Source organism: Idiotropiscis lumnitzeri, chromosome 18 (genome assembly GCF_059441095.1).
Source record: "Idiotropiscis lumnitzeri isolate Australia: NSW breed Sydney's pygmy pipehorse chromosome 18, RoL_Ilum_1.0, whole genome shotgun sequence".
NCBI classification, from domain to species: Eukaryota; Metazoa; Chordata; class Actinopteri; order Syngnathiformes; family Syngnathidae; genus Idiotropiscis; species Idiotropiscis lumnitzeri.
Genome location: NC_142408.1, coordinates 4,112,426 through 4,133,485, shown reverse-complemented (window position 1 = coordinate 4,133,485; position 21,060 = coordinate 4,112,426). Strand labels below are relative to the sequence as shown.

General features: G+C 44.8%; 5 protein-coding genes across 8 annotated transcripts in view; 2 read left to right on the top strand and 3 right to left on the bottom strand.

Moving 5' to 3' along the window:
* The window catches only part of lhx5 (LIM homeobox 5), a 77,382-nt gene extending 61,620 nt beyond the window's left edge, over positions 1-15,762 (bottom strand). Inside the window, exon 1 of the mRNA XM_088280601.1 lies at positions 15,693-15,762. The gene's annotated coding sequence lies outside the window, so the exon portion shown is untranslated. The remainder of the gene's footprint in view (positions 1-15,692) is intronic.
* Positions 13-2,580, bottom strand: mzt2b (mitotic spindle organizing protein 2B). Of its 2 annotated transcripts, none has more exons than XM_088280605.1 (5): positions 2,457-2,580; positions 2,044-2,242; positions 1,651-1,790; positions 1,395-1,532; positions 13-753 (listed from the first exon to the last, which is right to left on the bottom strand). In XM_088280605.1, exons 1-5 carry the CDS (start codon positions 2,473-2,475, stop codon positions 602-604), a joined length of 648 nt encoding a protein of 215 aa, XP_088136731.1. In that variant the 5' UTR covers positions 2,476-2,580; the 3' UTR covers positions 13-601. The 2 variants fall into 2 exon arrangements, with proteins under 2 accessions (XP_088136731.1, XP_088136732.1); XM_088280606.1 differs by having other exon boundaries at positions 13-750.
* On the top strand, positions 3,923-11,817 carry LOC148319083 (KN motif and ankyrin repeat domain-containing protein 1-like). The gene is made up of 11 exons (XM_088282049.1): positions 3,923-3,997; positions 4,143-6,351; positions 6,724-6,843; positions 7,256-7,364; positions 7,555-7,719; positions 8,373-8,460; positions 8,671-8,890; positions 9,433-9,575; positions 9,829-10,029; positions 10,886-10,984; positions 11,075-11,817. The coding sequence occupies exons 1-11, from the start codon at positions 3,923-3,925 to the stop codon at positions 11,096-11,098; spliced, it is 3,453 nt and encodes a 1,150-aa protein (XP_088138175.1). The 3' UTR covers positions 11,099-11,817.
* Positions 12,363-16,691, top strand: LOC148319081 (SWI/SNF-related matrix-associated actin-dependent regulator of chromatin subfamily A member 2). Of its 3 annotated transcripts, none has more exons than XM_088280604.1 (7): positions 12,363-12,920; positions 13,047-13,148; positions 14,144-14,370; positions 14,559-14,664; positions 14,753-14,854; positions 16,317-16,455; positions 16,559-16,685. In XM_088280604.1, the coding sequence occupies exons 1-7, from the start codon at positions 12,786-12,788 to the stop codon at positions 16,651-16,653; spliced, it is 906 nt and encodes a 301-aa protein (XP_088136730.1). In that variant the 5' UTR covers positions 12,363-12,785; the 3' UTR covers positions 16,654-16,685. The 3 variants fall into 3 exon arrangements, with proteins under 3 accessions (XP_088136730.1, XP_088136728.1, XP_088136729.1); XM_088280602.1 differs by having other exon boundaries at positions 12,970-13,148; XM_088280603.1 differs by having other exon boundaries at positions 12,369-12,920; positions 12,970-13,148; positions 16,317-16,452; positions 16,559-16,691.
* A 2,289-nt stretch (positions 16,692-18,980) lies between these two features.
* LOC148319080 (neuropeptide FF receptor 2-like) lies at positions 18,981-20,562 on the bottom strand. The gene is made up of 3 exons (XM_088282048.1): positions 20,262-20,562; positions 19,880-19,979; positions 18,981-19,707 (listed from the first exon to the last, which is right to left on the bottom strand). The coding sequence occupies exons 1-3, from the start codon at positions 20,560-20,562 to the stop codon at positions 18,981-18,983; spliced, it is 1,128 nt and encodes a 375-aa protein (XP_088138174.1).
* Positions 20,563-21,060: the final 498 nt, after the last annotated feature.

The window sequence follows — 21,060 nt, the reverse complement described above, 5'->3', positions numbered from 1 at the left end:
GAGAAATAAGACGTCATTTTAAACTTTATTATGAAAACAATGTTGCAGAATATTTAAAGACCTGCACAGTAAATGATGACAGAGAAAGAACATTGATGATTTGTTACAGATTTTTTTTTATATCTATATAAAATTACCAAAATCTATAGCAGTGATTCCCAACCAGCGCGTGTTGTGACCAGGATGCGCTGCAAAATTTTTTGCTCACCCCACTTCTTCCCCACCAGTCACAATGTTGTCATTGGTTACCAGGGGTTATGTGCATTCAACTTGTGAATTTGTTAAAACAGGTCAAAGCACTTCTTTCCAGATCAGGTGACTGGCGGTGCACTACGACAGGAGACCAAGACATAAACTGTTGAAATATCGAATGTCTACCCAAGACAACTGCGATTGATTGGCAACTAGTTCAGAATGTACCCCACCTATTGCCCAAAGACAGCTGGGTATGTAGGCTCCAGCACGCCCGCGACCCTTGTGAGGAGAAGCGGAACAGATAATGGATGGGTGGATTACACAAACAAATATATTGCTATTCCATATGTAAAATGCGTGTTTTAACTTAAGATGTTAGTATTTACATGATTGACCCTAGTAATATTTACATCTGGGAGGAGGAGCTGCTGCTTCCAGAGCTCTTGGTCTTCTGCCCCCTGCTGGCGCTGGGCTGTCGCTGCGCCCGCTGGCCAGAGGCCTCGCGTGTCTTGTCAGCGGGATTTGTTGATGAAGATGATGCCGCTTTGCTTCGCACTGCTGATGAACCGTAAGAAAATATGGAAACAGTGAAGCGATGACGCCAGGAGGAGAGCAGCAACCACACCGAATGGAAAAAAAAATGCGCTCCGATGTGGAAAGTGTTGATTTAGTGAAGGCTACCAGGGTAATAAAATATTATTGATGCAGACCAAAATATTTACTCATGTCGTTCCTCCATAAATACACAGTCAAGTTATAATATTTTCCCTTATAATTATGTAAGTACTTCAAATGTAACCACCTATGCAAATCGTTTTGCTGTAAATTTGAAAGCTTTTGTTAAATTAAAAAAAAAATGTAAAGCTTTTGTTTCATGGCTACTTATTAGTAGTAGCAGTAATAGTAGTAGTATGATTAACACACATTCAGGAAGTAACACAAAAACACTTATTTCTCAATGACACACATCATAAAGTAACCCACAATTATATAAAAACATAACACAAATATGCACGCATTAACACAAGGAGTACACAAAGGCATGAATAGAAAAACACACACTGAAACATAACACATTCACTAACACAGACACACACAAATAAACACACTCCAACACAAATGTACACACACTGCATCAAAGCTTGCACACAGACACACATGAATGCACGCACACCAGAACAAAAACAAACAAGCAAGACCTTGAGCATGAGGAGGACTTCCTACGTCCTGGGCGGTGTAGGCCGCCATCTTGCCGCTGACCTTGGTGGCTCGGGGTCCGGACCCGGTGGGGGCACCCACAGGTACCTTAGCACTCTTCCCAGAGCTCAAACTCTCATCTTGTTGAGGTGTGAGGGAAATGAAAGACTCAGATTAGAAAATGCAGACTGTCCAGTCCCGGCTCATAGCGTTACCCCAATTTTGAACACCATCTACATATGCACACAAAGCACTAACCTCTGGCTTCTGCCTTGGTTGAGGGAATTCCGGTGTCTGCACTGCAGCTTTCAGGGACCCTCTGGCCGGCACACATGGCCTTCAGAGTCTGGAAGACCGCTTGAGGGGCCACGTTCATCTTCAGCAGGTCCACCATGATCCTAGATGGACAACATGGGGGAACAAAAGGAGTATAAAGGGGTCAATAGGACCACATGCACTCTGCTCTGGTTCTCAGTTTCTTGATGGACAATCAGAACATTTTCCCATTTGACTTCTATGACTTACTGGTCCAGATGTGTAGGACATTTACATTATATATGCGTTATTTATCCTTACTGGAGCCCGTTACATATTTTTCCTATTCCTAATCATCATGTGTCTGATAATGTGGATTTGAATCCCCGCACTTACTTGAACACCTCCTGGTCCACGGTGATGCCCGCAGCCTGGCTCAGCTCATAAAGTTCACTCTCCTCCGCGTTCAGGATCTCCTTCTTCTTCATGCCATACTTCTGCACGGTGGTGGTGACCACCAACGCCGGGGAGTCTGCAGCGGAAGGTCCCGCTTGCTGCGACATCGTGGCACAAACGTCTGATAAATGCAGCCAAACTATAAAAAAAAAGAAATAAATAAACAAAAATACATTTAAAAAAACTAAGAGGCAAACCTAACTAATGTTAGGCAAGTGTTCAACTGCTAGCTAACGTGTGGTGCGTCATTGCTTCAAATCGCTTCTAAATACAAACAAGACATTGGCAAAAAAAAAAAAAAAAACGATACATAATCCAGAATTACATGGGCGAAAAATACACCGTTAAATTACCTTCGTGAGTCGTTTTCATAGAGCACTAACCGAAGAGAAACGAGGCGCGCGGCTTGTTACGTCAACAACATGCGACGTGGCGCGTTGCAATATGGGATACGTAGTCCACGCTGGTGAGTTCGCGTACACGTGTTACGCTGCACTTGCAGACCCGGCATTTTTGCTGAGGTGTCAAGTATTTTACTATGTGTCGTCTGTCCCCACGCACAATGCCAGGATTTTCTCTCTCCATAGATATTTATCACTTCACTTACCCTATAAGTCTGTCTCTCCTCAACTTATGCCATTATTTTTTTTCTATTTATTAATTACTACTACTGTACGACTGGAGCAGAAAGCATGACCAAAGCGTGTATTAAAAACAAGGAAATTGAAAGCTGTTGAAACAAATCAAGGGTCAACATAGCTTTGCTGAATTGACCAACAAAAATGCTAAAATAGCTAATGATAACAACTCCAAAAATATACATGACCTTTGTAATTTTTCTGATTAGAAAGAGAAACTTTTAAAACAAAGTGTGTGGTTATAAGACCAACGAGAAGGGAATATTTTGCCTCTTCATTGCCTCAATGCTCCCTCATTCCTCCATGTCGCTGTCCCTGTTTTTAACTTTAAGATCTCAACAGTGGTTGACTTAAACCACTCTTTTTATTTATGTCCTTCTTTTTGTCATCATCCACTGAGGTTAAAAAGTCAACAGTAGAAAGTACATTATGTATTCTCAAATGTAGGGAGTAAAAGTATAAAGGCATCAGAAATAAAATAAATTCCCCGAGTAAAATAGCCTACGGATACCTGAAAAATCGACTTAAATACAGGAATGAAGTGCCAAACGTCCCACCGGTGGTGTTAAGAAAAGTGCAAAGTCAATAATAGTATCGCATTTCCTTTATGTAAGCATTGTACGCTGAGCTGCAGTCAACTGCAGAATGTGCTCCGTGTGTGGATAAGAGAAGAGTGAGAGAAGCACAGACGTCGAAAGTGAGATGCTCTTGTACTGGACAATGGTGATCAATCAAGATGAGCACGTAGCTACATTGCATTGTGATGCATGGCTCTTTGTGGATCGTAAGAGGATGGAAACGTCCTCAAGACGGAACGCGGTTTCGCCTTCAGCAATGCTTCAGGTAACAATGATTATATTCTTTCCACTAGCTTTTATGTGTTCAAGCCTATAAATAAAAGAGAATCTTCAAATGATATTCAACTCCGTCACATCAAGTGTTCTTTTTTTTTTCATGAAGTTAACAGTACAGAAATGTCTCTTGCATACTTTGTGAAAGAAAGTCTGTGGCGAAGAGACAAGAGCCAAGAGCGGCAGCTGGCATTTAGAGGGAAACTTGAGGAGTAATTATAGAGTAAGTCCGGTCCGTGTAGCGAGAATTGACATTTTGGGGATAGTTCTTGCTGAAAACAGTTTGTGCTGGATGGCCAAACCTTCCTCGGTTTGATGTCCCTCCTCTCGATGTGGGACGGCCTCGGCAATATGATGGTCAAAAGCATTGCAAGAGACAAAAAAGAACATTTGGAAAAACAGAGGGTGACGAGTACCGAGGTCACGCTTGAAGTTGAACTGAGCCTTTTTTAGATTTTCCTTTGCAAGAGAAGTAACAGTTTTGTTTTGTTTTTTACTTCAGGTGTTCTTAACTACCTGAAGACTAACTAGTTAACTGGACTTCTCCAAGAGTCTGCAAAACAGCACCAACATTAAGCGACTAAGCCTTAAGAGGAGGCCTCGAGTGGCCATCGGCAATGCGGAAAAAACGCAAAGCAGCGTTTCATCAGGCCAGTGGCATTCTGCAGAGTCCCTGTCGTCCACTAGCAGCGATGACACAAGACTCCTGGGTCGACCTCCTCTGCCGCCACCGCACGGATCCACCGCCGACAGACATCCTTCCAGAAATGAGGGACCAGACCGTAGTGGTGAATTTAAGACCTCACCTTCTTCAAGAACTCCTTCTTTGCAAAAGCAAAACCATTTGTTGGAGCAGACCATTGCTGAGCAACACCTAAACCTGGAGCAGGAGTCAACGAGCCACTCTCTTGGTGCTCGCCGTCGACTGGCCAGCTTCGGAGGGGTTAGCTCCCCCGGTTCTCTCTCTCGCTTCACTGGTTTAGGAGCTTATGATGACAGCAACAATGACGGCAAGACTCCTGGCATCTGCAGCGATATGCATGGACTTCTTGGCTACTCATTGGGAAGCCGAGGCAGCACAGGCTGCCTCCAGTCGAGCCCGCAGGGATCCGGGAGAAGCACCCCGGTCTCGAGCGTTGGTCCAAAACAGCTGCTGAATGTCCGCGATCAAATGGTGGTGGCCCTGCAGAAGCTGAGGGAGCTCGAGGAGCAAGTGAAGATCATCCCTTTACTCAAGGTGAAAATCTCGGTCCTTCAGGAGGAAAAGAGGCAACTGGCCTCTCAACTCAAGATGCAGAATAAGGACTCGGAGGAGGGGAGTAATGAGGAAGAACTGCAGGCCAAAGAGAAAAGGGATTGCTATGACTTTAGCGACAAGGATGAGGAGATGCTGGCACTTGAAAGAGCCATCAAGAGTGGACATTATCCGACATGGCAAGGAAGAAGCCGTTACCATAACGATGATAAGACAGTTGACGGAGAAGTCATGAAAGAGGACAATCATACTTCACTGACGTCACCGTTTCAACGTAGACGCAGCACGGAATTAGAAGCAGAAGTTCAAGCGCAGCAACAAGTCATCGCGGCCTTAAAGGAGAAAAACGTTCACCTGGAGGCAGAGTTGAAGGAATCCTCTCTCCAGGCTGAGATGAACCGACTGAAACTGGAGCTTCAAGCTGCGGAAGCGAGAAACCGAGTGGACAAAGCCTCCTCCGCCAGGCCATCCGTTGCGAACTGTAGCACTGAGGCGAGACCCGACACCACAAGCAGAGGGGTGGGCAACCACACCGAGTTCAAAGACGCCACTACGGAGGATGCCACACAGGTGAAGAATGTGGCGATATCATGCGGTGGCCCAGAGATGAAAAATGTCAGCATTGGCCCTGATCTGGCCATGAGCCGCTGGGAGGTCAAAGAGCGAGCAGATACCACAGAGAAGGGCGTGGGGGTCCACATTTTGACAAACTCCCAAGGAGTCGGGGCGGAGGTGAAGCTAAGTGATGCCGAAAGCAACACGGACATACCGTGGCAGAATCTGGGGCGGAAAGAAGTCATGTCAGTTGCATGCGGAGACTGTTCCGTGAACGTGATCGTCTGCCAAGCAAAGGAAATGGTTTCTCGAGGCACGGTGACAGATCCCGTCAAAGGTCTTGGACTGACGGCATCACCACAGACAACATCCCAGCGTACCAACAACGCATTCAGCTCCGTGTCTCGTTTCACAAACACAAGACACGCCATCAGCACCGACTCGAGCACAAATACCATCCTCAGAAGCCAACACAAGCACACCAACACCACCAAGGCCGCCACGACCAGGTCTGTATCAGTCGGCAAAGGGGTCAAAGATGTCAAGTGCACCCTCAAGACACGCACAGTTGGGGTCGCAACCAGCCCCCTGGAAGGAAATGTCCCGAAACCAAATACCAGAGACATTGGTGTTGGATTCCTGAGCATTCATGAGAACTTCCTGGTTGGCCTGAAGACCCAAAACATGGCCTCTGGACCATCCCATCTACCGGACCCGCTGAACACTCGGAGCATTGGCGTCGGCGAGGGAAGGATACGAGATCTGTCTGGTTTGAACGGCGCCGCCTGTCAGCAGATTGCATCGTCTCCGTGCAATGCCGCGGTGGACAGTAGCGAAAAGATCTCATCAGTACTCAAGACACATAGCGGCCCTCAAACTGAACGAAAAGCCAGCTCATCGCGATCAGCCAATGCCAAAGCTACAGCTCAAGGAGGTCCACTGGATTCAGGTAGATCTTTTAATACGTGAACACGTACGGTAAGCCGTTGGCAAAACGAGTTACCATTCATAAACTTGAAACGTCCTATCTTGGACCGTCAAAGACTCAAGTCACATGACTTCAATCAAGTCCGGTTTAAGTTGCCAATTTTAGGACTTGTTTGGCCAAAACTTTCGCAAGACTAGATTTGACTTTGACTTGTTATTCGTGAACCTTGACTTAACTTGCTTGAAACGCGAATGAAACTTGAAGGTTACAACTTGAAACTTTGTCGTAACTTGCAAACATGCGAGTTACTCCCACCACTTCTGCAATGTGTCAAATACTTTTTTTTTTTTATTACCTTTCAAAAGCCCTCTTGTTGTCTTTTCTCTGCCACAGTCAACAGAGAAATTCAATTGCCGGCAGACTCGTGCACGTCGTGTCAACAGGGCGGATCTGACTCGGAAGTGAAAAGAATGATACAACTGTTAGAACAACAGACCTCATCGGCTGCGAGAGGTAAATAATCGCTTCAAAATACGGCGACATGATCACGTGGTGGTTTAAAATTCCGCTTGAGCTGGCGAGCCTCTTTTGAGTTCTCGCGCTTCAGTTAAACTTACCCTTTTGGCTTGGAGGAAGTGGCTGCCTTTGAGACACTCGCAATGTTTGGAATGTTATCTGGTTTTGGAAGTCATTTTGCTGCACAGCAATTTGTGGTCAAGGGTCTAAAAATTGAATGTCTCGGTCAGGAGCAAGAAGCAGTGCGGGAGCCAACGTTCTCTTTCACAATACACATCTCCGATTTAGAATGGGGAGAAGGAAAAAAAAAAACATAAGTCATCGAGCGAACTCACAGAGGCGAATGTGAAAATAGCAGTGTTGTTTAGAATGAATAAAATTGTTAAACCTGAATCCATTTTGTGTCCAGATGGATCAAATCTTTTCGGTGTTCCACGCAAGGCCACGAAGAAGGAAAACAGCGAGCAAGGCTGCAGCAACAGCAGGAAAAACATGAGGTTCATGAAGGCGGCCAGCGGGTAGGCACCGTTTACATCTTTTATTTTTTAGCACCATTTATCAGTAATGACAATGACCTACACTTGATTAATTTATTAATGTATTAATTTATTAATTTATTATTTTTTTACACAAGTAGATGTACTTCTGCTTAAATTCATACCTATGCTAGCTCCACCAAACATTCAATTATATAATTATTCAATGAAGGTTAAACCCACCTCCCAAGCTCTCCGTTGACAATCCAGAGGTGGACGGAGCGTCAAACAGGAAGTCACGGGAGGCTCTAATCGATGCAACGCCAGTGAAACGGATCAAAGGCGTTGTCGCCAGCAAAGCATCCAAAGGGTCAGCAAAATCACAAATCACCAAGAGGTAGTGCTGCAGTCTTGTTCTGGAGGGGGGGCGGGGCTTTCATGCATGTAAACCGCCATGAAGCTCGTGGCCCGACGTCAAAATTACGGCGTTGGTTTAAATAAATCGGATATAATTCTAGAACCATCACGCTTTTACGCTGCATTTTTGGATTCGTAGTTTGCATGTTATCAATGCGTCACATTGCACCCTTAAATAAGATCTGTTATGGAATCTGTTATCACAAACAACAAATTGATGGAAAGCCAGTAACCAGTAAGTCATTATTCAACCATTCTTCAATTAATTTTAAAAGGAGAGGATTGGGAACAAATAAATGGCAATATCTCATATCACAATGTTGTTAAAAGTGAAGAAAATGTGCTAGAAAAAGGAAGTTGACGCACATGATTTGCCCTTCGCGGGCCACATAAAATGAGCTTGCAGGCCAGATCTGGCCCCTGGGCCTTGTGTTTGACACCTGTGGTCTACACTTACGGCTACTTTTCGCGATGTTGAATCTGACACGCTGAATGCAATGACTGCGAATGCCTTGGGCAGATTAGTTTGAAGTCTTGACTAAACAAATAATCGAACGTACAAACCCACAGATAAGAAAATGAGAATAGACAATTGGGAATAATTTCATAAAATGTGTTGCTGTATGTGTCCAGGTGCAAGTTCAGTGAGAAGATGATGTCCGCTTGCCAGGCCTTGAAGACGCACCTGAGTGACAGCAAGCGCTTGCCCGGGAGAGAACTGGTGCGTTTATGCTAAATGCTAATATGCTAAAGTGCTAAAGTGCATGCTTTGGTTGTGACGGGGTGTTGCGTTCAAGTCTCAAGACGCCATACCGGTTTTGTGTTTTTGCTGAGTTGCCATAAAACACATAACTGGAATAATTACCTCCACCAGGGAAGAACTTGAGCAAATAACTGATTTCGACTACGTGCTGTGTCCTCTCCCCGGCAGCGCGACTGCCTGCAGACGGTCCAGCAGGAGTGGTTCTCCGTGTCCAGCCCTAAATCAGCATCCGTCGAGTCCGTAGAGGACTACTTGTCCGGCTTCCGCGTCATCTCGCCAACGCTACTGCGACACGTTGCCAACATGGCCGACAGCAACGGCAATACAGCGCTGCACTACAGCGTGTCACACTCCAATTTTGGCGTGGTCAAGAAGCTGCTGGATGCCGGTACAGTCCGCACATTCAGTTCAGCTTTTAAATTTAAGCATGAGGGATATCTTTTAAGAGTTGGACATTGTTTATAGCTTAGTGGGGTTGAACAAAGACCAGCAGGGAATGACAAAGTTAGTGTCTGCAGTTCTTTCACTAAACCAGAAGCAAGACTTATAATTTAAGGGCAGGTCATACAGTGACTTTGTTTTACTTTGGGGAGGAAATCAAAGCATTAGCGGCACCATTTTTAAGAACATTCCTGCCCATCAGGGGAACCCGATACCTTTCTAACATGCTGTGCCCACACACAATGGCGGTCACCGTCAGTCGCCGAGCCCTTCATCTAAAGTAAATGTGGTCCACAAGTTTAAAATGACCTGAAAATGGCAGCGTCAATACAAAAAGACAGACTGATTCATGTTCGGGAGGCTTTTTGTCAGTCGAATCCGGGTAGACGTACCAAATTTAAAATTTAACTCAGCTCCAGGAGGCGGTTAATATTTACCGTATACCGGTACTTGGTGAGTGTGATGTTGAAAACCAACTGCCATCTACAGACGTGTGCGATGCCAACAAGCAAAACAAAGCGGGGTACACGCCTATCATGCTGGCCGCGCTCGCCGCCGTGGACCGACCGGAAGACATGAAAGTGGTGGAGCAGCTCTTCGACAGAGGGGACGTCAACACCAAAGCCAGCCAGGTCAGTCAACCTTTAATTTGATACTTTATTTGAATTATTCTTCTTCTTTTTCTTTCGGCTATTCCCTTCAGGGGGTGCCACAGCAAATCAGTTGCCTCCATCTAAACCTGTCCTCTGCGTCCTCTGCACTCACCCCAACTACTTTCATGTCGGAATTCCCTACTGGGTCATTGCAAGCATTCCGGACACTGCTCAAATAAATTTTTTTTTCTGAATTCTCAAGTGACTTTCCGCTTTTGTGTGTGCCAATCAGGCTGGTCAGACGGCGCTGATGCTCGGCGTAAGCCACGGCCGCATGGAGATGGTGCGGGCGCTGCTGGCCCGCGGCGCCGTGGTCAACGCGCAGGATGACGAGGGCTCCACGGCGCTAATGTGCGCCAGCGAGCACGGCCATGCCGCCATGGTGAAGCTGCTGCTGGATCAGCCCGAGTGTGATGCCGCACTGACGGACAGCGTGAGTGACGGGCCGAAACACGCTTGACACAAATGTGATGCCAGTTATTTGACGAAATAGTCCACGCACTGTATTAGTGATAGACCGATTATCGGTCAGATCGATTATCGGGGGCAGATATTTGGCATTTTGCCTATAATCTGCATCGGTCTTTTTAATAACGTTCGAGGCCGGTAAATTAAAAGCTGGTTTATTTTGGCTCGCTGCAGCACTCTCTTTCTTTGGTGTGCTGGTGGCCCTGCCTGCAGAAGCAGATTGGCCCGCCCACAGCACCATCTGATTATTTCCTTGTGCAGTGGGTAGCAGGCAATCAGCAATAAGCAGCCTGTTTGTTTTCTCACCTCGAGTCACACGCACGACAACAGACTTTGCCGAAATTTGAATAAATGTCAGTCGACTACAACTCACAAATAATAGAAAACTATTTTCTATAGTTTGTTGTCATTGAACTATAATACGTGCAGCTGAGCCTGAGAGCTCCATGCACTTTTTGCTGGACTTTTAAAAATGAAGTTTTCTAAGATCTAAAAAAAAAAGCTTTAACATGTTGTAAATCACTAAAGTTGTTTCATGAATATGCTTGAAGGCATTTAAACTAAGTCAAGATTTGGAGTTATTATTTTGAAAAATTTAACACCATTTTTCCCTTTTTTCAACCAATGAATATCGGCTTGAAATATCGGTTATCGGATAATTAATCCAATCACTATACTCTACAGTCCCTCAACGCCAAGAAATAATCCACAAATTGCAGAGAATCTGTTACAAGGAAGACACAGCAGATGGCAGCAAAACGGAGTTTTCTGAAGCCCGCACTGCTTCTCCCAGTCCGCCATAAACATCTATTTGTGCCCAGGATGACAGCACTGCCTTGTCTATTGCATTGGAGGCGGGACACAATGACATCGCCGTGCTCCTCTACGCGCACGCCAACTTCTCCAAAGTACATGCTGAGGTATGCGCAGCATGTGGAGATTTGCATTTATTTTTTATTATCATAAAAAGACGACAAAATAATGTGTGTCATTCTGTGTGTGTTTCACAGGCTCATCATTGTGGAAGGTCCTAATTCCTTTCTGGATGCAGGATAAACGCTAGCCGACGAGGAATTTGCTAATCTCTCTTCCTAAATCTGTCTTTCATTATATCCAAGCAATAATCTGAAGCCGTTTGTGATTCACGCTAATGAAGTCGGAAATCACGTTTACCAAATTCCAATGATGAAATAATCTACAAATTCAAAAAACAAGCCCACAGCATTCCTGCTCAATGTAGCTTATTATTATAAACTGTCGTTAAAGTCGGATATTTTCCTTACAATAGTGTGTTCTGTGTGCCGCCAATAATCCAAACAGGTTTTTTTTATATTTAATATTGCGTTTGTGGAATATGAATAAACCAGAAAAATCCTCCCGTTTTTTTACATCTCAGTGAGCTTCGGAAATGACATCAGGCAATGACAGCGCCTTGAGATGGAGAAAAACAGTTTTTGTTTTCTGCTTCATTCATATTGCAAAAAGGCAACAATCAGATTACGGTGTTTGGACAAGTGTGGGTGCATAGAACACAATATCGTAAAGAAAAATTTTTTGACTTGACTTCCCCTTTAATGCATTTGCTCCTCTCGCCAGTTTGTCAGGCTCACCAACATTTTGCACAATAAAAATAAACAAAACGAGTACAACCGATGCCTTTTGTGTCCTAAAACACTTGTGTGTGTGCGTGAGCGTTTGTGTGAGAGCGAGAGCGGTTTTCCAGCAAGTGCAATCAAATCAAATCATACACAAGCGCTGCCAACCATCAATTTGCTGTTGCCACGGCAACAGGCAGTGGTTTTTGAGCGGTTCCCGGAAAAAACACACGACTGATGCTGGTCTCAACGCATTCATCTGCCGGAGACGACGCGAGAACTCAATAAGAATGCAATCAGATTTTAAGATGACTTTAAAAATCTCGTTATCATTTGATTTTTTTCAATATTTCAACTATTGCATTCTTGTCGTTGCCGTATCAACAGAGCCTGCTTTGAATGCTCAATCGCATGACAATGACATAAAAAAAATAATTAAAAAAAATGCATGCCTACTATCATCATTTACTCTTAGGGTCGGTACAATGGAAGTTAGAGGTGCCCAAAAGTGATTAAAAGGGTCTAAATGCGCCTTTCACATTGACATTCCAAAATCAGCCCAATTATCGAAAGGTATGAATGTCTTGGGCTTTAGATGACCAACATAGGAGGAGCTACTTATCACACAAGAGCCTTGATAATCAGTCGTGAAAACATATGCATGTCACAAGTACAAGACCCTTTTGTTGACTTTGGTCCACGAAGACGTCAGGCTAAAAATCGGTCTGATTATCGGCATGTGTGTATGAGGTGGCTCGTGACGTTATTTTGTCGTTCTCACGATTTTTGTTGCCTTTCTTAAACGATGCGCCAGCGCCTGTTCAAATCCATGTGCGGACGGACGCATTTCTTTCCAAATCCCAAACGGCGGAATTGTACACGGTCCAGCCGAAGCGCTTTCATGCCAGCTTTCGACAACTTTTTTTTTTTTTTTTTTTTTTTTAAATGCTTTTTGTTTGCCCCAATGGAAAAAAAAATCCAATTGAGAGCTTAACAACAACCAGATGTCGCCCGCAGTCAACTTCACCTCGGCCTTTTTCCACCTTTTTCCTCGCTTGTAATACGAGTCCTTGTGTTTACAGGCCGGGAAGTGTGTCGGGCCGCTTCGCCGCTAAACTGGGATGGAATGCAAAGTCAAAAGCAGACCTTTGTGGAGAGGGAGGGTGCTAAGAGAAGAAAGGGAGTCCGGATGTTGAAAGCATGCGGAGGGAGAGGGAGACGCGCTCGGGGCCTGCCGCAGACGTCGGGAAGCGATGCAGACGTGAGCGTCCGCATTGCCCCCCCTCATTGATTTGTGTATGAAAACATAGTGCTTTTTTCTTTCTCTCCCCCACGCCCCCCCCCACCCCTCTATGCTCCCCCTTTCCGCTTCTTGTTGAGTGATCAGCTGATGAAGAGACTAGCAGCTCGCTGCTATGCGGGCTTGCTAATTCTCTCCCCCGTCGCTGCCGCCGTCGCCGCCGCGCTGGATCCCGCAGACCGCGCTCAGGTAAACATCCCGACATTCCCGGGTGGATGTGAGCGAGAGAGGGAGCGTTTCTTGTGTGAGAGGGGGGGGAGTGTAATCTCAGTCAGATTAGTCAAGAAAGAGGCAAGGCTTGGTGTGGCGGGAATGTGGACGACTGCCGGGGGAGATTACGCCTTCATTCCTCCAGGGTGATGCTGCAGACGTCCCCCCCCTCCCCTCCCCCCTCCCCTCTCTCATCACCAAGACCCCCCCTCGGAGCTCTCTCACAGCATACCGCCACCCCCACCCACCACCTAATCGCCTGCTTGTGTGCATTTAGTTTGTTTACCAACATCTCAGCGCCGCCAGCCGTGTCCTTGGCGATCCGTGTTGTTTAGCATGTGCCGTGCAGCCGCGCATCAGTATTCTGTCTGGTCGGCTCTCCCGCAGAAAGCATGCACGCTAGCATCCCCCAAAATTATTTTGCGGGGTGAATATAACAAACAAAGCCCAGCGGTTACAGCACAAACTAGAAGGAGAGCTACAGTGCGGCTGGGGAAAAAAATGTGCATGCACAAAGGACAAGTGATTGTAAAATATTTGTGGAAAATGTTACTAAATAACGTTGGACCGTACTAAACATGGCAGACGCAATAAAATCCCACTAATGCTATTGAGAGCGATCAAAAATTACAAAATTGCACATATGAATTTACATATGAAAAGAAAAAGACAAATGTTTTTCTATCGCAATAATTTTGTGGTCGAAAATAATAACAGGAAAATGACAAATTACACTTTTTTTTTTACAGTGCTGGGATTTTTTTTCTAACAAAATCCGACTCAATTCTAATGAGGAGATTGAAATCTTAAAATGAGTCTTTTAAAGTAACGCAGAACCGTTGGTTTATTATCACATTTCTTCGGTAAAATGTAACTAAAATCCAGTGAGTCCATGGTACAAAGAACATTTCCAAGTTGCTGGCATTGAGCCTCAAAATTTAAAGTTTTAACCGTGACTCTTTCCTGAACCACAGCCGGAAGCTGGCGGGAAGATGGAGGAGGACGGCGGCGACCTGAAGAAGCGCAAACACGATGAACGATGCGACAAGGAGGTGCCCCTGCCGGCGGCGCACGACACCGCTGGCGAAAAAGTCAAACGGAAACGAGGGCGACCGCCAGCCGAGAAGCTACCCCCGAATCCGCCTGAGCTCACCCGGCAACTGAGCACGCTGGTGGACATGGTGGTCAACTACAAGGACGGGTGAGGAAACACTAGCCTGACGTTGTCACCACGCGATCAAATAAAACAAATATTCGCCACCAATGTCACAGGTTGTCGAAACATAGAGCTCCCTTGCCGGATGGTGTCAACATTTTGTTGAGTAAAACAAAGTAATGGCAGTCAGACCAATTCCCTGCATTAAAACGTAACTTCCTTTATCTTTCCAGTTTGGGTCGACAGATCAGCAAAGGCTTTGTCCAACTACCTTCCAGGAAGGAAGCCCCCGAGTACTACGAGCTGATCCGAAAGCCTGTGGACTTCCGACGGATCCGAGTGAGCAACTGAGCATCTATGATCGTACAAGTCCCAATTGTCATTAGAGTCCTACTCTTGCATTGACGGTTTTCTTTTTGTTTTCAAGGAGCGAGTGCGAAATCACAAGTACAGAAGTGTGGGGGACTTGGAGAAGGACGTTTTCCTGCTCTGTCACAATGCTCAGACGTACAACCTGGAAGGATCTCAGGTGAATCCCCAGAATTTGGATTGGACTTGGCACTTGGTTCAGCAGAGAAAAAGTAAATAAAATGATTCCATATCCTTGATATGTACTAGTTCACTCATTGTCCTCACTAGTAGGACAATTCAGCACACTAGTTGAACTGTGTCTCACTGGTAATGATTTTACATTCTGCACTCTAGTCTGACAACTGCATGTGACCGAGTGAGACAAAACTAGTAGTAGGCCTTTTTAGTGACACTGGTAGGGCCCAGGAAGCCAGTGGTGTGTGACACATTCCTACTAGTTGTGTCTAGTAGTGTTTCAAGTGCTAGTTCATTGACAAGGTCTAATTATGTGTTTGCGGGCCAAAAGTGGCAGGAGTAGTGGAAACACATTACTAGTATACATCTCATTCAACTAGTGTGCTCTAGTCTCCTGTTAGTGCACAGAATTGTCTTTCGAGTGATGACCTAGAGTAGAGTGTACTAGTACATGGGCCTTAGTATAAAAATCAAGGATATCTAATAAATGCTCAAACATGGGCAGAAGGAATACAGTAAATCCTGTAATATGTATTGTAGACTTACGGCCGTCACTATCAAATCTATTGTGTATACATAAGTATTTACTAAGATTAAAGCTGAGTTAAAGTTTATAAATGGAATTAATCATCTTTTATACACATTAATAATCACATTCCGACAAAATGACTCCTTGCTAAACAGTTAGCAATCGCGATATTAGCATTAACGAGCTAGCGATTACAATTCAGGTTAGAAAAAATAAATATATACCATCCAGCTCACACATAAATCAAGTTTACATATACATTTCACACTTAATAATGTCAAAACGTACTTACAGTTGATGCTTCGACAAGAGTAAAACATAAAAAAAGAAGTAAAATTACGTCTTGTTCGTTTTGATTTCCGACTGACTTGACAAGTTTAGTGCATTGCTGCCATCTACTGGTTAATTGAAAAACACCTAAAACGAAGCTCAACTACAGAGCGGTGCTAGTGGCAGGTTATACTTGTATTGTTGGAGAATTTATTGCAGGGTTGCTTAGGAAGTTCCAAACTTCAGACCTTCCCCGCCTTGTTGGGCAAACGTCATGTCCGTAAATTGTATTCGTCTAAATGAGTGTAAGCAGAAAGTACAAAATTAGCATCAGCCACTAGGTGGCGTACCAACACAAGAGTTAAGGATAAAAGGTTCTTAACACAAAGCAGGTTTAGTGAGAACTAGCCTGTCCTCTTCACCGGTGACCATTATTACGGAATCGACCTATTTTATTAGTCGACTTATACAATTTAGTTGATTTTTTTAGAATAGTGTATCGACTTTTTATGACATTGATTCTTTGCTATAAAATCTGGCTCAATAGAAGTTGAGAAAAACAGTCCAAGACGGAGGGGCAAAGTTTGACGATCATTTCGAGGTGCTACTTGCTCATCTAATTAGTGTATTACGTTTACTACCGCAGATTTACGAGGACTCCATCGTTATCAGATCTGTCTTCGAAAGCGCCCGGCTGAGAATCGCGGCCAACGAAGAGCCCAAGCAGACGCTCGCCGCTGCCGCCCACAGTGACAACGGCGGTTCTGCTGAAGACCCAGAAGGTGGTAAATCAGACTCGTGATCCGCCCACAACAAACATCCCAAAATCATCAAGTCTACTTTACTGCATCTCTCTCTCTCTCTCATTTATTTCCCACAATGCTCCAGATAATGACGAGCCGAGTCGGAATCGCACGGCCAAGAGGCTGCCTTTGTACCAAGAACAAAATGCGGTGGAAAACTCTTCCAAGGATGAAGGTTGAACTGTTGTCGAGAAGTCTTCAAGTCGATTTGTTTCTTTTGTTTCTTCATCATTATTATTCTTAGGCCCAAAAAAAAAAGACCATTTTGAGGCCTTTCCCATACTTATAAACCCACCATATTTCATTTTGTGGGACGACCAAAAACATACCACGAGAACTTTTTAACAAATTCCGCCCCCAGAGACTGTTTCATGCAGCAATGTGTCAAAAAGCCACAACGGAAAAGACACGGCAAGTTTCCCATTTTAGTTTCAAGAAGCCATTTTGGCCATTTCCAGGGGTCCTTCAAAGATGGACTAATCCAAGAGATTTTGTTTGATTGTGAACCATTGGTACAGCGATGCCTTGAGCGCCAAGTTGAATTCATCCTGTGACCACGCTTGCTGTATATAATGTTGACGCCGCGAGCAAGAGCTCACAAATCCTTCGCTCACTCCATCTGTCTCGACAGTCTCCGATTGGCCAGTTTTGCCATGCCGCGACACAAAAATTGCAAATTGAATTGGATGCAAAACAGAAGGCCAGAGTGGGAGGATTTTGGAAAAAGATCATTTGAATAATATTGCACTGTCAGGTCATGTAGACAGTTTTAGCATATTGGACAGATTTGTTTGTTTGTTTTTAAAGACTGCAAACTTTAAATACAAGTAAATTGCATCATGATCTTGAGGGTGAATTGAAAAGCGATTTCTCGCTTCTCCAATTGTTGCTTACCATTCATCTGCTGCAGATCTATATATATAAAATTAAAAAAAATTAAGTACTGATTTTGATCAGTGAGTTTGTATGAAATGCCTTTTTTGGGGCTCGTAGCACCATGGGTACAAAAATATTGGGACGCATGCCACCAAAGTGGAAGATCTCCCGATGACGACGCACTGATGATGTGCGTCTCAATATTTTAACTCACGTGGAGCGTCCAGGATATTTTGACGCGAGGAGTGTAAGAATCCGGACACAGGTGTGTGATTTATTTATTTTTTTTAATAATTTTTTTTTCTCCGTGGACTTTGAATGTGAATTCCAAGATCTTGTACACATTGTATGTGAAGCGTGTTGTCGGCGACGACGTCGAGACAATCCCTGGAAACATGTACTGTATCCATTCAACTGTACTGTTAATACATTTGATCAAAAACGACTCCAAGTCTTGCACCACGTGCTTTATCAGGTGTGGGCAAACTACGGCCCGGGGGCCACATGCGGCCCGTTGAACGTTTGAATGCGGCCCGCCGAACTTGAAAAAAATGAAATGAATTAACCTTGTTCATGTTTTATTTTCTAAATACTGTGGTTTTTCAAAGACATATATATTGTTGTAACACTTTTGTTCACTTTCATTTAAAATTAAACGTTTTTTTTTTTTCTCCGATGAGGTGAGGTTACCAAAACACTCCATCCAACTGCTCCTGGTCCGACCCCTCTGTCAAATTTCAGAACCCATTGTGGGCCGCCAATCAAAAGGTTTGCCCACCCCTGCTCTATAACGTATTTGATTGACACCTGATTAGCTTTTAACAACGTTAAGTCGTGTCCATTAAACACGCTGTAGGCGGATGCTCTAATGGCAGATTAGCCGGTCCAGAAAGACACTTTTAATCTGCGGGAGAAGACAATACTCAAAGGACTCGAATCGAACTGCCTTGGTTCCTGTGCGGCGCCTTTAATTGCACCGGATCGCATTAAACAAAATGACAGTCGTGATTCCTCCCGGGAATTACCACCAAGACTCTCGCTTAGGCCACAGGAAGACTTCATGATTAGGTTCTCGTTTAAAATCATAATCATAACCAGTATCTTCTGGATTGGGTAAAATTAATCCACGAGATAAAAACAATAAAATTTAAATTTTAATGATTCATGGTGGCGGACGTGATTGATGGATTGAATACAAAGCCTGAGAATATTCACTTAACAGTTACAACACATCAAATAATTTTTTTTTTTAAAAAGACCAATAAAGGGAAGCAGGACCTGATGACCATCTGGATTACCTGGCACCCAAGCCAAAATTCGAAGCTTGTTTGCTGACCAGTGCAGATTGACTTCTTTTCAATTCTGATTTATTTGAGAACAATCTGGACTGATTTGCACCCAATAAATTGACTGAATCTGGATTGACTGGAGACCAAATCTAATTAATTGGATCCAGGTTGGACTGGCGACCAATCTGAATTGACAGGATCCGGATTAACTGGAGACCAATCTGGATTGACTGCCAACGAATCACGATTGATTTGAAGCCAATCCAAATTGACAAGTGACCCACAATCCAGAAAAATCTATTTGATCTAATTCCGGGAAACCTCCACAATCACATCCTGTTCTCAGACAGACCGGACCGGGGGGACGGCGTTCCGCTGCGTGCGAAGGGAAAAGCTCCTCGGGTGCTCGGTGACGACGGTGCACAGCTGGAATTTAAAGGCAGCCTGGAACCCGCGGCGAAAGTTCTCGTTGAAGAAGCCGTAGATGATAGGGTTGACGCTACTGTTGAAGAACGCCAGCCAGTGGGCCAACGGGTACAAGTAGATGTTGATGGTGTGGTACTGGCGCTCGGTTAGGCTGGCGTAGTCGCTCAGCATCATCAGCGTCCACAACGGCAGCCACGACAGGATAAAGAGCAGCGCCACCACCAGGAGCATGACAATCACGCGCTTCTTCTTCCTGGAGACAGCGTGCCGGGTCTCCTTAGCGGGTCCTGTCCCGCCGCTTCTCAGAGACGCCCCTGTTATGGCGCTTTTGAAGAGCGCCAGGCCGATGCGGGCGTACATGATGACGATGAGGGTGAGCGGGGCAAGGTAGATGGTGACGAAGAGCACGGTGGTGTAGACTTTGCGCATGTCCGGACTGGGCCAGTTCTCGCGACACCAATAGAAGGGTTGGCTGTCTTTGCGGTGGCGCAGGACGATGCGCACGCTGGGCTCCTGCGCCACGTGCAGCATGACGCCGGACGGGCAGGAAATGGACGCTGCCAGCACCCAAATGCCGGCGATGATGAACTTGGACGTGGCGATGGTGAGTTTCTGCTTGAAGGGATACACGATGCAGCGGAACCTGGACCGGAACAAACCAATTATTTGTTTTTACATTATGCTATCTCCAGTTTCATGAGTGTGAGAATGGGAACAGGCATTGAGTAATAATTTAAAAGGGTGTTTTAATGCAACGGAATGTGTTTAAAGCTCGTCGGAAGGTTAAAACTTTACAAGAGTTGGGTCATTTTTACCTGTCGACAGCTATGGCTACCAGGGTGAAAACCGATGCAGACACTGAGATTCCCTGGACCATGCCGCTTAATTTGCACATGAGGTTCCCAAAAGGCCATCCTAAAAAAGTGAAGACGGGAAGAAAAAGGAGTTGATGAGATGTCGAGATGAGGAAGTTAGTGGGGATGAGATGAGACATGAGATGAGATGAGGAGAGGAAATTTGATAAGGACATGAGATGAGATGAAATAAGATGAGATGAGATCTGATAAGGACATGAGATGAGATGAGAGGGAATGAGATGATGAGATGAGATCTAATAAGGACATGAGATGAGAGGGAATGAGATGAGATGAGAGCAGCAGGCAAGAAAGTGCCCAACTAAGTGCGTAAGCGGCGCACCTGTAATGATGTTATCCAAAAGCGTGGTGGGCATGCAGAAGATGCCCACCAGCAAGTCGCTGACAGCCAAGTTGAGGATGAACAAGTTGGTGACGGTTCTCATGCTCCTACGCCACAGCACCATGAAACAAACCACACCGTTACCCAGCATGCACAGCAGGAAAATGAGCAGGTAGGACGCGGCGAACACCGCCGCCACCGACGGCCGGTGGAGGTAGAAGTCCACGTAGGTCACGTTGTCCTGGCGGACCCGCGGCGCCTCCCATGAGGAGTTCTTGGTGACGCTGATGTTCTGCTTCATGTTTTTTTTTTCTTGCCTGCGATGAAGAAAGTCAACAACGGACACGTTTTCAAAGCGTTCTGGAATCAATCTTAAGTGAAAAATTTGTTTTTGCACAGAACTTAATCTCTATTTTTGTAAACGTCAAAGACAATGTGGAGTCAAGCAAACTTGAAAATATCAAAATTATTCAAAATCTCCATAGAATCCAAAGCAAGTCTTAAACAAAAAACAGCAAAGATAAAAGACAATTTTGTTGTCAGTGAACTTCACGTGCATCAATTTTAATCTTCATATGCAGCAAAATTCACATGAATGCACAAATACACATGAAGGATATCGACGATCAATAGAGATTACCTGTCAGTCGGTTTCAGGATCCGCTCGAGGCGAGCGTCACTCGAAGACTGGTAGCATCACACAAGGTGTGTGCGTGCCAGGAGGTGGGGCATGCTCTTATATTGGATCAATGTGTGTGTGTGTGTGTGTGTATGCGTGTATATATATATATATATATAT